Here is an 18,600-nt window from a genome sequence, read left to right on the forward strand (position 1 = left end):
GGCAGTTGAGGCCAATTCATTAAATATATTCAAGAAGGAGTTAGATATATTTCTTAAGGCTAAAGGGATCAAGGGATATGGGGAGAAAGCAGGGACAGGATACTGAATTTGGATGATCAGCCATGATCTCATTAAATGGCGGAACAGGCTCGAGGGGCCGAATGGCCTACTCCTGCTCCTATCTTCTATGTTTCTATGTTTCCAATCCTTCTACCAATTACTATTCCTATTGCCTAGCAGGAGCTGAGCAAAGGGCAGATAGCCAAAGGCAGAGAAGAGATTCACCACAAAGTCAGCTCACGGATTCGGAAGCATTGGCTTAGGGGGAGCCTCACGGGCAGAACTTGACTTGACTGTTTTGCCCTCCCTTTGCAGACTCGGGTTGCCAACCCCTCCAGGATTGGCCTGGAGTCTCCAGGAATTAAAGATTAATCTCCAGGACACCGCAGGGAGGAAAAAACCCGGGAGAAAAATAATAGAGGCATTATTCTTGGAAGACTTTCATTTATAAGATAATGAAAATGGGGAATAAAGGCAGTTTGACTGCTTTGGTGGGGGGTGCGGGGGGCGTGAGGCGGTTGGAGGCCGCCAGGGTTGGCAACCTCTATATACGGTCCAAGGAGGCACAGGCCAGGAATTTCCTCAAAGATGTTCCCGCTCCATCCCACTTGCGGTGAGGTTACAGCGGAGGAGCGGGAGGAGCGCAAATGCCATTCCTTGGCCATCAAAGCCCCTAAAATCTGCAAGGAATTACCTCCGCCCTCCACTGCTCCCTCGCCTCCCAGTCTCCTGCTGTGGGTGCTGGGTCGATAGAAATTTTCAAGACTGAGATTTTTATGGGGTAGATAAACCCTAGACATCAGGACGTCCCAAAGAGCTTTACAGTCAATGAAGTGCTTTTTGAAGTGTAGTCAATGTTGTAATCACAGAATCACAGAAACCCCACAGTGCAGTTAGAGGCCATTTCGGCCCATCGAGCCTGCACCGACACATATCCCACCCGATCCCCATAACCCCTACACCAACACATATCCCACCCTATCCTGTAACCCCACGTATTTAATCCCCCTAACACTAAGGGTCAATTTATCATAGCCAATCAACCTAACCCGCACATCTTTGGACTGTGGGAGGAAACCGGAGCACCCGGAGGAAACCCACGCAAACACAGGGAGAATGTGCAAACTCCACACAGACAGTCGCCCGAGGCCGGATTCGAACCCGGGTCCCTGGCGCTGTGAGGCAACAGTGCTAACCACTATGCCACCGTGCTGTAGGAAACGTGGCAGCCAATTTGCGCACAGCAAGCTCCCACAAACAGCAATGTGATAATGACCAGATAATCTGTTGGTTGAGGGATAAATATTGGACAGGACTCAGGTGAGGATTTTTCTTCGAAATAGTGGCCATTGCATCTTTTACATCCACCTGAGAGGGCAGGCGGGACCTCGGTTTAACGTCTCATCCAAAAAACGGCACCTCCGACAGTGCAGCACTGCCTCAGTACTGTACTGGAGCGTCAGTCTAGATTCTGTACTCGTGTCTCTGGAGTGGGGCTTAAACCCACTGCCTTCTGACTCAGGCAAGAGTGCTACAGCCACGGCTAACTGGTAAGGGGTATCAGGAATATGGAGCTAAGGCAGGTAATTGGAGTTGAGGTACAGACCAGCCGTGATCTGATTGAATGGTGAAAGAGGTTTGAGGGTCTTCTCCTCTTCCTATAACCCTGATTGAAAATCCTCGGAAACAGCATGAAAAAGAGTTACGGTAGGAGACCAGGAAACCCTGCCCAATTTCATTGCCAAAATATCTATCTCATTGAAACATATAAGATTCTTAAGGGGCTTGACAGGGTAGATGCTGGGAGGATGTTTCCCCCGGCTGGGGAGTCTAGAACCAGGGGTCACAGTCTCAGAATAAGGTGACAGCCATTTAGGACTGAGATAAGGAGAAATCCCTTCATTCTAGAAACATAGAAGATAGGAGCAGGAGTAGGCCATTCGGCCCCTCGAGCCTGCTCCGCCAGTCAATGCGATCATGGCTGATCATCCAAACTCAGTACCCGGTCCCTGCCTTCTCCCCATATCCCTTGATCCCTTTAGCCTTAAGAAATATATCCAACTCCTTCTTGAATATATTTAATGAATTGGCCTCTACTGCCTTCTGTGGTAGAGAATTCCACAGGTTCACCACTCTCTGGGTGAAGAAATTCCTCCTCATTTCTGTCCTAAATGGCCTACCCCTTATCCTTAGACTGTGACCCCTGGTTCTGGACTCCCCGTCATCGGGAACATCCTTCCTGCATCTAGTCTGTCTAGTCCTACCAGAATTTTATAAGTTTCAATGAGATCCCCTCTCATTCTTCTAAACTCCAGCGAGTATAAGCCCAATCGACCCAATCTCTCCTCATACGTCATTCCTGCCATCCCAGGTATCAGTCTGGTGAATCTTCGCTGCACTCCCTCCATGGTAAGAACATCCTTCCTCAGGTAAGGCGACCAAAACTGCACACAATACTCAAGGTGTGGTCTCACCAAGGCTCTAGGGCCTAGAAATTCAGTTGGCTGCGCCAGCCGTTAGCGCCTTAGGAGGAGTAGATCTTGAGCGCTAGGCGCTTAGCGCCCGGGCGCAGCGCGAAATGCGCCTCGCCCCAACTTCAGTAGACATTTAGTGCCGGCGCAAAGTCATTGCGCGCGCTCATCTGCGCGCGCAGATCATGACGTCATTTCGTCGTGCAACGCCCTTTGTGCGCCCGGAACCGGAACTTCACTCGCGCCGCCCCATTGTGCGCCTGGCGGCCCTAGCGACTGTTGAGTCGAACGGTGCTCAGCCGATGCAGGCCGCGGGGAGCGCAAATTAAAGGGCACTCCTGCAGTAGAAAAGGCAGCCGTTTTGCAACGGAGGAGGAGGAGGAGGAGGAGGAGGAGGAGTAGTAGTAGTAGTAGTAGTAGTCTCGGCCTGTCAAAAAAACAAATCCACCCTCCCCCTTTAAGATCTCACCGGAGCCAGAGTGTCTGCCGGCAATCAGCAGCTCGCCGCACCTGCCCTGCGCCCAACTTCCGGTGTTAGCGCCCTGGGCTGCCGGCTTAGCGCCTAATGATAGTCGTGCATCGCCTGTTTTAGCGCAGCAGCAACCTCTTAGGGCGATGCAACTGAATATCGACGAAGGGGGCTCGACTTTGCGCCGGGCGCAAACTTTAGCGGCCGCCAGACTTTACCGCCCCAAAAGTGGCTATACTGAATTTCTAGGCCTAAGAGTTGTGAATCTTTGGCATTCTCTACCCCAGGGGGCAATAGATGCTCAGTCGTTGAGTATATTGAGGTCGAAGATCAGCCGTGATCTTATTGAATGGCGGAGCAGACTGAAGGGGCTCATATCCAAAGAACAAATACTGTATATAGATTTAAAAAGTAGGAGGGGTGGATGAAGGTGTGATTAGAGAGATAGAGGAGATGGATGAAGACACGATTGGAGAGGCAGAGGATGTAGCTGAAGGTACGGCCAGAGATGAAGGCCATTCATAGTGATTGGGCAGAAGCATGGCAGATGCAGTATAACGTGGATAAATGTGAGGTTATCCACTTTGGTGGCAAAAACAGGAAGGCAGATTATTATCTGAAGGGCAATAGATTGGGAGAAGGGGAAGTGCAACGAGACCTGGGTGTCCTTGTGCACCAGTCGCTGAAGGTAAGCATGCAGGTGCAGCAGGCGGTTAAGAAGGCAAATGGTATGTTGGCCTTCGTAGCAAGAGGGTTCGAGTACAGGAGCATGGATGTCTTGCTGCAGTTGTACAGGGCCTTGGTGAGACCACACCTTGAGTATTGTGTGCAGTTTTGGTCGCCTTATCTGAGGAAGGATGTTCTTGCCATGGAGGGAGTTCAGCGAAGATTCACCAGGCTGATACCTGGGATGGCTGGAATGACATATGAGGAGAGATTGGGTCGATTGGGCTTATACTCGCTGGAGTTTAGAAGAATGAGAGGGGATCTCATTGAAACTTATAAAATTCTGACAGGACTGGACAGACTAGATACAGGAAGGATGTTCCCGATGGTCGGGGAGTCCAGAACCAGGGGTCACAGTCTAAGGATAAGGGGTAAGACATTTAGGACTGAGGTGAGGAGGAATTTCTTCACCCAGAGAGTGGTGAACCTGTAGAATTCTCTACCACAGAAGGCAGTAGAGGCCAATTCATTAAATACATTCAAGAAGGAGTTGGATATATTTCTTAAGGCCAAAGGGATCAAGGGATGTGGGGAGAAAGCAGGGACAGGGTACTGAATTTGGATGATCAGCCATGATCGCATTGAATGGCGGAGCAGGCTCGAGGGGCCGAATGGCCTACTCCTGCTCCTATCTTCTATGTTTCTATGTTTCATAGAGGTTGGGGAGATGCAGACGATGAGGCTGGGGAGGTGGGTGAAGGGCGAGTTGAAGATGGCGGTTTTAAGGAGGCTTTAGCAAGATGGAGGAGTTTAGGGAGGGAGAGTTCCAGAGAGCGGGAGAAAGATGACTGGAGCATCTGTCACCCTTGCTGACAAATGGAAGAGCAGAGGGTAAAGGAGTGTGGAGCAGGGTGGAGAGGTAGAGTGGCTGAAGAGCTGGAGGAAGTTACAGAGAGCGGGAAAAGGTGGAGTGAGGGCTGGAGAAGGGCGGAGAGTGGAGTGAGACCACGGAGGGATCTATAAACAAGGAGTCTGAAATCATGTCAACTTGCTCCTGAAATGTGAGCAAGCTGAACAATAGGAAGCCCAGGAATCTCTTTGGATCTGCCGGCAGTAGAGGAGAGTTCAAGTTTCCCAGATTACGAGAAAACCGATGAGAGCAGAAATCTTCGATAAAAAGAAGCAGTTTGAAGACTTACATACTGAATAACTTTCAGCTGAAGAGAGGCTGCATTAAGGTCATAGAGTTCACCTGGAAGGAAGTGGAAGGACAATCTGTTAGTCAACAATATTTAGTTATCGCTCGATCACCACCCCCACCCCCCACCCCGCCCCACACACCCACCCCATTCCCCCTCCGCCAAAGGAACTGGCTCTCACTTGCTTACGGGTTAAAGGCGCGAATGGAGAGGTCCGAAATCCAAAAACAGTTTTCATTGCAGATATTCCTTCAGTGTTTAGTTACCAGCCAAACCACACACTCCATCCTACTCCCGTGCCACTATCTCACACTCAACTAGACCCCAAGTGTAGTTTCTAATCTCGGGTCACCTCCATTACAAAGACCACATACTTCCACCTCCATAACATCAACCGACCCTGCCCCTAACTCAGCCCAAATGCTGCTCAGAACTTTTACACTGCCCCACCAAACACTCCCAGGGCAGGTACAGCACGGGTTAGATACAGAGTAAAGCTCCCTCTACACTGCCCCACCAAACACTCCCAGGGCAGGTACAGCACGGGTTAGATACAGAGTAAAGCTCCCTCTACACTGTCCCATCAAACACTCCCAGGGTAGGTACAGCACGGGTTAGATACAAAGTAAAGCTCCCTCTACACTCGCCCATCAAACACTCCCAGGGCAGGTACAGCACGGGTTAGATACAGAGTAAAGCTCCCTCTATACTGTTCCACCAAACACTCCCAGGGTAGGTACAGCACGGGTTAGATACAGAGTAAAGCTCCCTCTACACTGTCCCATCAAACACTCCGAGGGCAGGTACAGCACGGGTTAGATACAGAGTAAAGCTCCCTCTACACTGTCCCATCAAACACTCCCAGGGCAGGTACAGCACGGGTTAGATACAGAGTAAAGCTCCCTCTACACTGTCCCATCAAACACTCCCAGGGTAGGTACAGCACGGGTTAGATACAAAGTAAAGCTCCCTCTACACTGTCCCATCAAACACTCCGAGGACAGGTACAGCACGGGTTAGATACAGAGTAAAGCTCCCTCTATACTGTTCCATCAAACACTCCCAGGGCAGGTACAGCACGGGTTAGCTACAGAGTAAAGCTCCCGCTACACTTTCCCTTCAAACACTCCCAGGGCAGGTACAGCACGGGTTAGATACCGAGTAAAGCTCCCTCTACACTGTCCCATCAAACACTCCCAGGACAGGTACAGCACGGGTTAGATACAGAGTAAAACTCCCTCTGCACTGTCCCATCAAACACTCCCAGGGCAGGTACAGCACGGGTTAGATACAGAGTAAAGCTCCCTCTACACTGTCCCACCAAACACTCCCAGGGCAGGTACAGCACGGGTTAGGTACAGAGTAAAGCTCCCTCTACACTGTCCCATCAAACACTCCCAGGGCAGGTACAGCACGGGTTAGATACAGAGTAAAGCTCCCTCTACACTGTCCCATCAAACACTCCCAGGGCAGGTACAGCACGGGTTAGATGCAGAGTAAAGCTCCCTCTACACTGTCCCATCAAACACTCCCAGGGCAGGTACAGCACGGGTTAGATACAGAGTAAAGCTCCCTCTGCACAGTCCCATCAAACACTCCCAGGGCAGGTACAGCACGGGTTAGATACAGAATAAAGCTCCCTCTACACAGTCCCATCAAACAGACCCAGGGCAGGTACAGTACGGGTTAGATACAGAGTAAATCTCCCTCGACACTGTCCCATCAAACACTCCCAGGGCAGGTACAGCACGGGTTAGATACAAAGTAAAGCTCCCTCTACACTGTCCCATCAAACACTCCCAGGGCAGGTACTGATGTGCCTCAATAATTCCGAGACTCGAAGGTAGCAGAACAAAACAAGGCTTTTATTAACTTAGAACGAAACACGTAAGCGAGAGAGATGTCGTCCTTCTGGAGATTGGGGCTAGACTGAAGCTAGCTTACAAACGGGGCCAGGTATGGGCGGAGCCCTACACACAGCACATTCCAGCACATTCCAGTATACAATACAGCACATTCCAGTACACAATACAATGAGGTCTGGGGGAAGGGAAATGACACTGAAACCGATCTCAGTCACAGGCAGTGATGAATGGAAATATTTCATCACAGGTACAGCACGGGTTAGATACAGAGTAAAGCACCCTCTACACTGTCCCATCAAACTCTCCCAGGGCAGGTACAGCACGGGTTAGATGCAGAGTAAAGCTCCCTCTACACTATCCCATCAAACTCTCCCAGGGCAGGTACAGCACAGGTTAGATACAGAGTAAAGCTCCCTCTACACTGTCCCATCAAACACTCCCAGGACAGGTACAGCACGGGTTAGATACAGAGTAAAGCTACCTCTACACTGTCCCATCAAACTCTCCCAGGGCAGGTACAGCACGGGTTAGATACAGAGTAAAGCTCCCTCTACACTGTCCCATCAAACACTCCCAGGACAGGTACAGCACGGGTTAGATACAGAGTAAAGCTCCCTCTACACTGTCCCATCAAACTCTCCCAGGGCAGGTACAGCACGGGTTAGATACAGAGTAAAGCTCCCTCTACACTGTCCCATCAAACACTCCCAGGGCAGGTACAGCACGGGTTAGATACAGAGTAAAGCTCCCTCTACACTGTCCCATCAAACACTCCCAGGGCAGGTACAGGCTGAGCCAAGATAGCACCTAAACAGGAAACGCAAACATTAGCTGAACCATACAGTACGTACCGCACAGCTGAAGTATCTTGCGGTCCAGCTCATCGAACGCCCCGGGAATCTCCGCCACCGCGGTGTAGTTCTGATATAAACCGATGTGACTCCAGCTTAGCGGGTTAAGGAGGGCCTGGACACGCTTGCAAGACGCGGCAATCTGTCACGAAGACGGGACGAAACAAAGTGTCAGCGATCGGAATGCGCGCGGCTACTCAGCAACACCCGCGGTAATTGGGGGGAACTCTCCTGGTGCCGCCCCGCAGCCGCGCCAGGCTCTGGCAGGCCTTGGTGGGACCTGGGTTAAGATCTGGGTCAGTCGTGGCTCAGTGGGCGGCACTCTCATCTCCGTGTTTGAAGGGCATGGGTTCGAGCCCCACTCCGTGCGACTTCAGCACAGAAATTAGTGAAAGAATTCTTCATACAAAGGGTGGTAGATATGTGGAACTTTTTTCCCTGACCAAAAGCAGCAGAGGCTAGCTCAATCAATCATTTTAAATTCAAGATCGATAAATTGTTGCTAGACAGTAGTATGAAAGAATAGTGAGCCAGATAGAGTTAAGATACAAATCAGGCATGGTCTCATTGAATGGCGGAACAGGCTGATTTAATTCATTCCTGGGATGTGGGCGTCGCTGACAAGGCCAGCATTTATTGGCCATCCCTAGTTACCCTTGAGAAGGTGGTGGTGAGCCACCTTCTTGAACCGCTGCAGTCCGTGTGGTGAAGGTGCTCCCACAGTGCTTTTAGGGAGGGAGTTCCAGGATTTTGACCCAGCAGCGATGAAAGAGCGACCGATATATTTCCAAGTCAGGATGGTGTGTGACTTGGAGGGGAACTTGGAGGTGGTGGTGATCCCATGCCCCTGCTGCCCTTGTCTTTCTAGGTGGTAGAGGTCGCGGGTTTCGGAGGTGCTGTCGAAGAAGCCTTGGCGAGTTGCTGCAGTGCATCTTGTAGATGGCACACACTGCAGCCATGGTACGCCGGTGGTGGAGGGAATGAATGTTTAAGGTGGTGGATGGGGTGCCAATCAAGCGGGCTGCTTTGTCCTGGATGGTGTCGAGCTTCTTGAGTGTTGTTGGAGCTGCACTCATCCAGGCAAGTGGAGAGTATTCCATCACACTCCTGACTTGTGCCTTGTAGATGGTAAAAAGGCTTTGGGAGTCAGGAGGTGAGTCACTCGCCGCAGAATACCCAGCCTCTGACCTGCTCTTGTTGCCACAGTATTTATGTGGCTGGTCCAGTTATGTTTCTGGTCAATGGTGACCCCCAGGATGTTGAGGTGGGGGATTCGGCGATGGTAATGCCATTGAATGTCAAGGGAAGTAGTTAGACTCTCTCATTTTGGAGACAGTCATTGCCTGGCACTTGTGTGGCACGAATGTTACTTGCCACTTATCAGCATAAGCCTGAATGTTGTCCATGTCTTGCTGCATGCGGGCATGGACTGCTTCATTATCCGAGGAGTTGCAAATGGAACTGAACACTGTGCAGTCATCAGCGAACATCCCCATTTCTGACCTTATGATGGAGGGAAGTTCATTGATGAAGCAGCTAAAGATGGTTGGGCCTAGGACACTGCCCTAGGAACTCCTGCAGTGATGTCCTGGAGCTGTGATGATTCATCACCAACCACCACAACCATCTTCCTTTGTGCTAGGTATGACACCAGCCAGTGGAGAGTTTTCCCCCTGATTCCCATTGACTTCAGTTTTACCAGGGCTCCTTCATGCCAGACTCGGTCAAATGCTGCCTTGATATCAAGGGGAGTCACTCTCATCTCACCTCTGGAATTCAGCTCCTTTGTCCATTTTTGGATCAAGGCTGTAATGAGGTCGGGAGCCAAGTGGTCCTGGCGGAACCCAATGGCGTACTCCTGTTCCTATGTTCAACAGTGTTTGTGGGATTTTGGTAAATTGCCTGTCGCACTGTCCGACAGAATGACAGTGGCTGCCCTGTAAAGATGGTTGCTGTACATGAAGCACTCTGAGATATTTCTGGGGTGCGGTGTGGGGGAGAGGTAAAGTGCTAAACGTACGTCCGTTCACCCCTTTTATTTTAAGTTTGGCCCCTTTAAGAAAACAACAGAGATTCACTTTCAATTTAAAACGTTCCTCATTGTTGGCGAGATTTACTGCGTGTCAGTTTTTGTTCTTTCATTCCCGCCACAAACTCCATTCCCCAGCCATCATAGAAACATCGAAACATAGAAGATAGGAGCAGGAGTAGGCCACTCGGCCCCTCGACCCTGCTCCACCACTCAATGAGATCATGGCTGATCATCCAAATTCAGTACCCTGTCCCTGCCTTCTCCCCATATCCCTTGATCCCTTTAGCCTTAAGAAATATATCCAACTCTTTCTTGAATATATTTAATGAACTGGCCTCCACCGCCCTCTGTGGCAGAGAATTCCACAGGTTCACCACTATCTGGGTGAAGAAATTCCTCCTCATTTCAGTCCTAAACGGCTTACCCCTTATCCTTAGACTATGACCCCTGGTTCTGGACTCCCCGGCCATCAGAAACATCCTTCCTGCATCTAGTCTGTCCAGGCCTGACAGAATTTTATAGGTTTCAATGAAATCCCCTCTCAATCTTCTAAACTCCAGTGAGTATAAGCCCAATTGACACAATCTCTCCTCATACATCATTCCTGCCATCCCAGGTATCAGCCTGGTGAATCTTCGCTGCACTCCTTCCATGGCAAGAACGTCCTTCCTCAGATAAGGCGACCAAAACTGCACACAATACTCAAGGTGCGGTCTCACCAAGGCCCTGTACAACTGTAGCAAGACATCCTTGTTCCTGTACTCGAACCCTCTTGCTACGAAAGCCAACATACCATTTGCCTTCTTAACTGCCTGCTGCACCTGCATGCTTACCTTCAGTGACTGGTGCACAAGAACACCCTGGTCTCTTTGTACTTCCCCTTCTCCCAATCTATTGCCATTCAAATAATAATCTGCCTTCCTGTTTTTGTCACCAAAGTGGATAACCTCACATTTATCCACATTATAGTGCATTTGCCATGTTTCTGCCCAATCACCCAATCTGTCCAAATCGTACTGGAGTTTCACGACATCCTCCTCACAGCATACCCTCCCACCCAGCTTTGTGTCATCTGCAAATTTGGAGATATTACATTCAATTCCCTCGTCCAGATCATTAATATATATATTGTGAACAGCTGGGGTCCTAGGACCGATCCTTGCGGTACCCCACTAGTCACTGCCTACCACTCGGAAAATGACCCGTTTATTCCAACTCTTTGCTTTCTGTCCACCAACCAGTTCTCTATCCAAGTCAATACCTTGCCCCCAATCCCATGTGCCTTAATTTTGCACGCTAATCTCTTATGTGGGACCTTATCGAAAGCCTTCTGAAAGTCCAAATACACCACATCCACTGGTTCTCCCTTATCTATTTTACCAGTTACATCCTCAAAAAATTCCAATAGATTAGTCAAGCATGATTTACCTTTCGTAAATCCATGTTGACTTTGTCCGATCCTGTCACTGCTTTCCAAGTGCTCTGCTATTACATCTTTTATAATGGACTCTAGCACTTTCCCCACTACCGATGTCAGGTCTATAATTCCCTGCTTTTTCTCTACCACCTTTTTTGAATAGTGGGGTAACATTAGCTACCCTCCAATCCATGGGTACTGTTCCAGAGTCTATTGAGTTCTGAAAGATGACCAGCAATGCATCTACTATTTCTAGGGCCACTTCCTTAAGTACCCTGGGATGTAGATTATCAGGCCCTGGGGATTTATCGGCCTTCAGTCCCATCAATTTTCCTAATACCATTTCCCTACAAATACTGATTTCTTTCAGTTCCACCCTTTCATCAGACCCTATGTTCCCCGGCATCTCTGGGAGGTTATTTGTGTCCTCCTTTGTGAAGACAGAACCAAAATATGTATTTAGTTGGTCTGCCATTTCTTTGTTCCCCATTATAAATTCCCCTGGTTCTGACTGCAAGGGACCTACGCTTGACTTCACCAATCTTTTTCTCTTCACATATCTATAAAAGCTTTTACAGTCAGTTTTTATGTTCCCTGCAAGCTTACTCTCATATTCTATTTTCCCTTTCTTAATTAATCCCTTTGTCCTCCTTTGTTGAATCCTAAACTGTTCCCAATCCCTAGGATTATTGCTTTTTCTGGCCAATTTATATGTCCTCTCCTTGGATCTTATGCTATCCCTAATTTCCCTTGTTAGCCACGGTTGAGTCACCTTTTTTGTTTTATTTTTATGCCAAACTGGGATGAACAAATTCTGTAGCTCATCCATTTGGTCTTTGAATGTTTGCCATTGCCTATCCACCGTCAACCCTTTGAGTGCCATTCCCCAATCAATCCTACCCAACTCGCTCCTCAGACCATCGTAATTTCCTTTATTTAAGTTGAGGACCCGAGTCTCTGAGTCAACTACTTCATTCTCCATCTTAATGAAGAATTCGATCATATTATGATCGCTCCGACCCAAGGGGCCTCGTACAACAAGATTGCTGATTAATCCTTTCTCGTTACATAATACCCAGTCTAAGATGGCCTGATCTCTGGTTGGTTCCTCGACATATTGGTCCAGGAAACCATCCCGTAAACACTCCAGGAATTCCTCCTCCACAGTGTTGTTACTAATTTGGTTAGCTCAATCTATATGTAGATTAAAGTCACCCATGATGACTGCTGTGCCCTTATTGCACGCTTCTTTAATTTCCCTTTTAATGCCATCCCCAACCTCTGCCTTACTGTTTGGAGGTTTATATACCACTCCCACTAACATTTTTTTCCCCTTAGTATTTCTCAATTCTACCCATACAGATTCCATCAACTCCATCCCTCTCCCTGGCAACTCTCTGAGGCTGAAGCAGACTGTTCACAACCTTGGTGACATATTTGACCCCGAGATGAGTTTCCAACCGCATCACTATGACCGCCTATTTCGACGTCTGTAACATCACCCGACTCCACCCTTGCCTCAGCTTCTCGAGTCATAGGAGGAAAGAGGGCGCTAACGGGGCGCAAAGCAACTAGCGCCCGGGCGTGGCGCTGCCCACGCCTCCTGCAAAATTCATCCCCGTCATCGCCGTGCGCAGCGCCCGCTCGCACCCCGGCCGCGATCTTCGGTAGCGCCCCCTAACTTACCGCCGGACGCTATGTCCGACAGGGTCAGGGAGGCCTACCTGTGGCCGGGGAGGTGCGGGCGGCCATTTTTGCTGCTGGCCGCCTGCCAGCACCTGCCTGCGCTCCTGTCCCCGGCCTCCTGAACCGCCCCCGCCCCCGCCCCCGCGGACTGCCAGCTGCGCTCCATGAGCCCGGCACTTCTCTTGAGTGCTGGGCTCTTTTGCCGGCACTCCCGATCCCCAGGGGCCCAGCTGGGCCCCGGGTCGCTCTGCGCAAGGCCCCTCCCCTTTAAGAAGGGGAGGAAGGCCTGCAGTACCGCGGCACGTAGCGCTGCGATATTCCCTCGCAGCGCCCCAAGAGGGATGCAGGGCACTTCCAGTAGCGCCCCGCTTCCCTCTTGGGGCTCAACCACTCAATTTCCGGCGTGGGGGCGCTAATTTTTCTGGGGCGCTAAAAACCTATCCAAACCCGTCATAATCTTGTACACCTCTATCAAATCACCCCTCAACCTCCTTTGCTCTAATGAAAACAAATCCAGCTTCTCCAACCTGTCCTTGTAGCTAAGATCCCCCATCCCCGGAACCATTCTGGTAAATCTCCTCTGCACCCTCTCAAGGGCCTTCACATCCTTCCTAAAGTGTGGTAACCAGAACTGGACGCAATACTCCAGTTGTGGCCTAACCAGCACTTTATAAAGGTTCAGCATAACTTCTCTACTTTTGTACTCAATACCTCTATTAATGAAACCCAAGATCCCATATGCTTTGCTAACCACTCTCTCACTATGTCCTGCCACCTTCAGGGACCTATGCACATCGGCGGGAATTGCGGGCTGAGCGGCTGTATAAAGGCCCCAGAGACCAGGTAAGGCCTCAGTGTGAGAATCGGCGGGAATCGCGGGCTGAGCGGCTGTATAAAGGCCCCAGAGACCCAGGTAAGGCCTCAGTGCGAGAATCGGCGGGGATCACGGGCTGAGCGGCTGTATAAAGGCTCCCGAGACCCAGGTAAGGCCTCAGTGCGAGAGTCGGCGGGGATCGCGGGCTGAGCGGCTGTATAAAGGCTCCCGAGACCCAGGTAAGGCCTCAGTGCGAGAGTCGGCGGGAATCACGGGCTGAGCGGCTGTATAAAGGCTCCCGAGACCCAGGTAAGGCCTCAGTGCGAGAGTCGGCGGGAATCGCGGGCTGAGCGGCTGTATAAAGGCTCCCGAGACCCAGGTAAGGCCTCAGTGCGAGAGTCGGCGGGGATCGCGGGCTGAGCGGCTGTATAAAGGCTCCCGAGACCCAGGTAAGGCCTCAGTGCGAGAGTCGGCGGGGATCGCGGGCTGAGCGGCTGTATAAAGGCTCCCGAGACCCAGGTAAGGCGTACCAATCTCCAATCTTGGAACTCAGAGGGAAGGAGAGAGGTAAAAAGTAATCCAAGTGTGACGTCACCAGAAAGCGGGTAAGTGATTGGTTGGTAAGTATTTCTCCCTTTTTAAGCTTAAATCTCTTTGGTTTATAGTTTCTAAGGTGTGATATTCACCATCTAGAATCAGGGCAGAGGGTATTAAGAATAATATTAATAAATGTAATTAATTACATAGAATGGGAAATCAGGTGATGTGTTGCTGCTGCAATATGTGGGAGCTGGTGGACACCATTGATGCTCATGGTGTTCACATTTGCAGTAAGCGTTGGCTGCTCGAGGAATTCCGGCTCCGTGTTGAAGAGCTGGAGTCCGAGCTTCAAACACTGAGACACATCAGGGAGGGGGAGAGTTACCTGGACTCTGTGTATCACGAGGTATTCACACCAATTAGATTAATTAATTCAGATGTAGTCCGTGGCCAGGGTCAGGATGGTGTGACTAGAAGTGAGGCAGGTACGGGGATCCAGGAGGTAGTGTTGGAGGAGCCGCAGCCCTTGCACTTGTCCAACAGGTTCGAGGCTCTTACTCCCTGTGAGGATCGGAACAGGGACTGCGGGGAGGATGAGCAACCTGGCCACAGCACCGTGGAGCGGGGGGCCATTCAAGTGGGGGGAGTTAAAAGAAATGTTGTAGTGGTAGGGGATAGTATCATTAGGGAGATAGATAGAGTTCTTTGCAGCCGAGAGCGAGAGTCCCGAAGGCTGTGTTGCCTGCCCGGTGCCAGGGTTAAGGACATCTCCTCTGGACTGGAGAGAAACTTGGAGTGGGAGGGGGAGGATCCAGTTGTCGTGGTCTATGTTGGTACCAACGACATAGATAGGACAAGGAAGGAGGTTCTGCTGAGGGAGTTTGAGCAGCTAGGGGCCAAATTAAAAAGCAGAACCACAAGGGTAATAATCTCTGGATTATTACCTGAGCCACGAGCGAATTTGGCTAGGACAAATAAAATTAGAGAGTTAAATGCGTGGCTCAAAGACTGGTGTGGGAGAAATGGGTTTTGCTTCCTGGGACACTGGCACCAGTACTGGGGCAGGAGGGAGCTGTTCCGTTGGGACGGGCTTCACTTGGCCAGTGCTGGGACTAGAGTCCTGGCGGATCATACAACTAGGGCTGTAGAGAGGGCTTTAAACTAACTAGTGGGGGGGAGGTTCCTAGAGAGCAAATAATAAAAATGACAACAGAGAAGGTCAAAGACTTAGGTAGCAGTGGGGAAATTAAAAACCAGAGCGTGTCAGGAAGGGGCAGAAGGTATGGAGTAAAAGGTAAAGTAATAAAAAGGGCAAAAGCAGAAACTAAGTGTCACAAAACATCTTTGAAAGTTCTCTATCTGAATGCACGTAGCATTCGTAACAAAATAGACGAGTTAATGGCACAAATAACTACATATGGGTATGATCTTGTGGCCATTACAGAAACATGGCTGCAGGGTGACAATGCCTGGGAATTAAACATACCAGGTTATTTAACGATCAGGAAGGACAGGCAGGAAGGAAGGGGAGGTGGGGTGGCTATGTTAATAAAGGAAGGAATCACTGTAATACAGAGAAATGATATTGGGTCAAAAAGATCAGGATAATGAAACAGTTTGGGTGGAGGTAAGGAATAATAAGGGGAAAAAAACATTAGTGGGCGTAGTCTATAGGCCTCCGAACAGTGGCAACTCTGTTGGATGGAGTATCAATCAGGAAATAGTTGAGGCTTGTAATAAGGGAACATCTATAATTATGGGGGATTTTAACTATCATATTAATTGGACAAATCAAATTGGGCAGGGCTGCCTTGAGGATGAGTTCATTGAATGTATTAGGGATGGGTTTCTTGAGCAGTATGTAACTGAACCGACCAGGGGGCAAGCAACCTTAGATCTGGTCCTGTGTAACGAGACAGGATTAATTAAAAATGTCCTAGTAAAGGATCCCCTTGGAATGAGTGACCATAATATGGTTGAATTCCATATTTAATTAGAGGGTGAGAAGGTTGGATCTCAAACAAGCATGCTGAGCTTGAATAAAGGAGACTATGAAGGTATGAGAGCGGAATTGAGTACATAAGAACATAAGAACATAAGAAATAGGAGCAGGAGTAGGCCAATTGGCCCCTCGAGCCTGCTCCACCATTCAATAAGATCATGGCTGATCTGATCCTAACCGCCAATCCACTATGACAGGACTATCTCCTGAATCGAACAGCATTAGACACACGAAAACAGGAGCAGGATCAGGCTACACGGCCCCTGGGCCCGCTCCGCTACCCACAGGGCCATGACCTATCCGAACCTAGACTCATGTCCAAATTCCTGCCCGCTCCCCGTAACCCTTAATTCCCTTTTCTACTAGGAAACTGTCTATTTCTGTTTTAAATTTATGTAATGATGTAGCTTCGACAGCTTTTTGGGGCAGCATATTCCATGGACCTACCACCCTCTGAGTGAAGTAGTTCCTCCTCATCTCAGTTTTGAAAGAGCAGCCCCTTATTCTAAGACTATGCCCCCTAGTTCTAGTTTCACCCATCATCTGGAACATCCTCCCTGCATCCACCCGATCCAACCCCTTCATAATCTTATATGTTTCAATAAGATCGCCTCTCATTCTTCTGAACTCCAATGAGTAGAGTCCCAATCTACTCAACCTCTCCTCATATGTCCATCCCCTCATCCCCGGGATTAATCGAGTGAACCTTCTTTGTACTGACTCGAGAGCAAGTATGTCCTTTCTTAAGTATGGACACCAAAACTGTATGCAATATTCCAGGTGCGGTCTCACCAATACTTTGTACAACTGAAGCAATACCTCCCTATTTTTATATTCTATCCCCCTAGCAATGAAAGCCAACATTCCATTGGCCTTCTTAATCACTTGCTGCACCTGCATACTAACCTTTTGAGTTTCGTGCACCAGGACCCCCAGATCCCTTTGTACTTCAGTACTTTCAAGTTTCTTGCCATTAAGATAATAACTTGCTCTACGATTTTTCCTGCCAAAGTGCATAACCTCACACTTTCCAGTATTGTATTCCATCTGCCAAACCTCTGCCCACTTACTTAGCCTGTCTATGTCCCCTTGCAGGTTTTTTATGTCCTCCTCACTCACTACTTTCCCTCCCATCTTAGTATCATCTGCAAACTTTGATGTGTTACACTCGGTCCCCTCCTCCAAATCGTTAATATAGATTGTAAAGAGTTGGGGACCCAGCACTGACCCCTGCGGAACACCACTGGTTACTGATTGCCAGTCTGAATATGAACCATTTATCCCAACTCTCTGCCTTCTGTTAGATAGCCAATCCTCTATCCATGCCAGAATATTACCCCCAATCCCGTGATTTTTTATCTTAAGCAATAATCTTTTGTGTGGCACCTTGTCAAATGCCTTTTGGAAGTCTAAATACACTACGTCCACTGGTTCACCTTTATCCACCCTATATGTTACTTCCTCAAAGAACTCCAGCAAATTTGTCAAACATGACTTCCCCTTCATAAAACCATGCTGACTTTGTCTTATTAAATTATGATTATCCAAATGTCCTGTTACTGTCTCCTTAATAATGGACTCCAAAATTTTACCTACCACAGCTAACCGGTCTATAGTTTCCAGCCTTCTGTCTACTGCCCTTTTTAAATAAGGGTGTTACATTAGCAGTTTTCCAGTCTGCCGGGACCTTTGCTGAGTCCAGGGAGTTTGGAAGATTATTACCAATGCATCCACAATCCCTACCGCCACTTCCCTCAAAACCCTGGGATGTAAGCCATCAGGTCCAGGTGATTTATCCGCCTTGAGTCCCATTATTTTACCAAGTACCACTTCCTTAGTGATTTTAATCGTATTTAGCTCCTCCCCCACTATAGCCCCCTGCTTGTCAAGTGTTGGGATATTCTTGGTGTCCTCTACTGTAAAGACTGATACAAAATATTCATTCAGTGTTTTTGCCATCTCCATATTTCCCACCATTAATTTCCCAGTCTCATCCTCTAAGGGACCAACATTTACTTTAGCCACCCTTTTTCTTTTTATATAACTATAAAAACTCTTACTATCTGTCTTTATATTTTTTGCTAATTTATTTTCATATTCTATCTTCCCTTTCTTAATCAATCTTTTTGTTATTTTTTGCTGTCTTTTAAAGTTTTCCCAATCCTCTATCCTCCCACTAGATTTGGCTACCTTATATGCCCTTGTTTTTAGTCGAATACTATCCTTAATTTCTTTACTTAGCCACGGATGGCTGTCTTTTCTTTTACACCCTTTTTTTCTCAGTGGAATATACTTTTTTTGGAATTTGTAAAATAACTCCTTAAATGTACGCCACTGATCATGTATCGTCTTATCCTTTAACCTATTTTCCCAATCCACTTTACTCAATTCCGCTCTCATACCTTCATAGTCTCCTTTATTCAAGCTTAGCACGCTTGTTTGAGATACAGCCTCCTCACCCTCTAACTGAATATGGAATTCAACCATGTTATGGTCACTCATTCCAAGGGGATCCTTTACTAGGACAT

At 48.7% G+C, this 18,600-nt stretch overlaps 1 protein-coding gene across 1 annotated transcript in view; it reads right to left on the reverse strand.

Moving 5' to 3' along the window:
* Positions 1 to 18,600, reverse strand: part of pde2a (phosphodiesterase 2A) — a 429,910-nt gene that overhangs the window by 213,830 nt on the left and 197,480 nt on the right. Inside the window, exons 7-8 of the mRNA XM_085999752.1 lie at positions 7,582 to 7,723; positions 4,866 to 4,918 (exon numbers count right to left, since the gene is read on the reverse strand). Of these exons, the coding sequence (XP_085855878.1) occupies positions 4,866 to 4,918; positions 7,582 to 7,723 (195 nt within the window). The remainder of the gene's footprint in view (positions 1 to 4,865; positions 4,919 to 7,581; positions 7,724 to 18,600) is intronic.

Source organism: Somniosus microcephalus, chromosome 10, assembly GCF_052327205.1.
Source record: "Somniosus microcephalus isolate GS21.2 chromosome 10, FLI_Smic_1.0, whole genome shotgun sequence".
Lineage (NCBI taxonomy): Eukaryota > Metazoa > Chordata > Chondrichthyes > Squaliformes > Somniosidae > Somniosus > Somniosus microcephalus.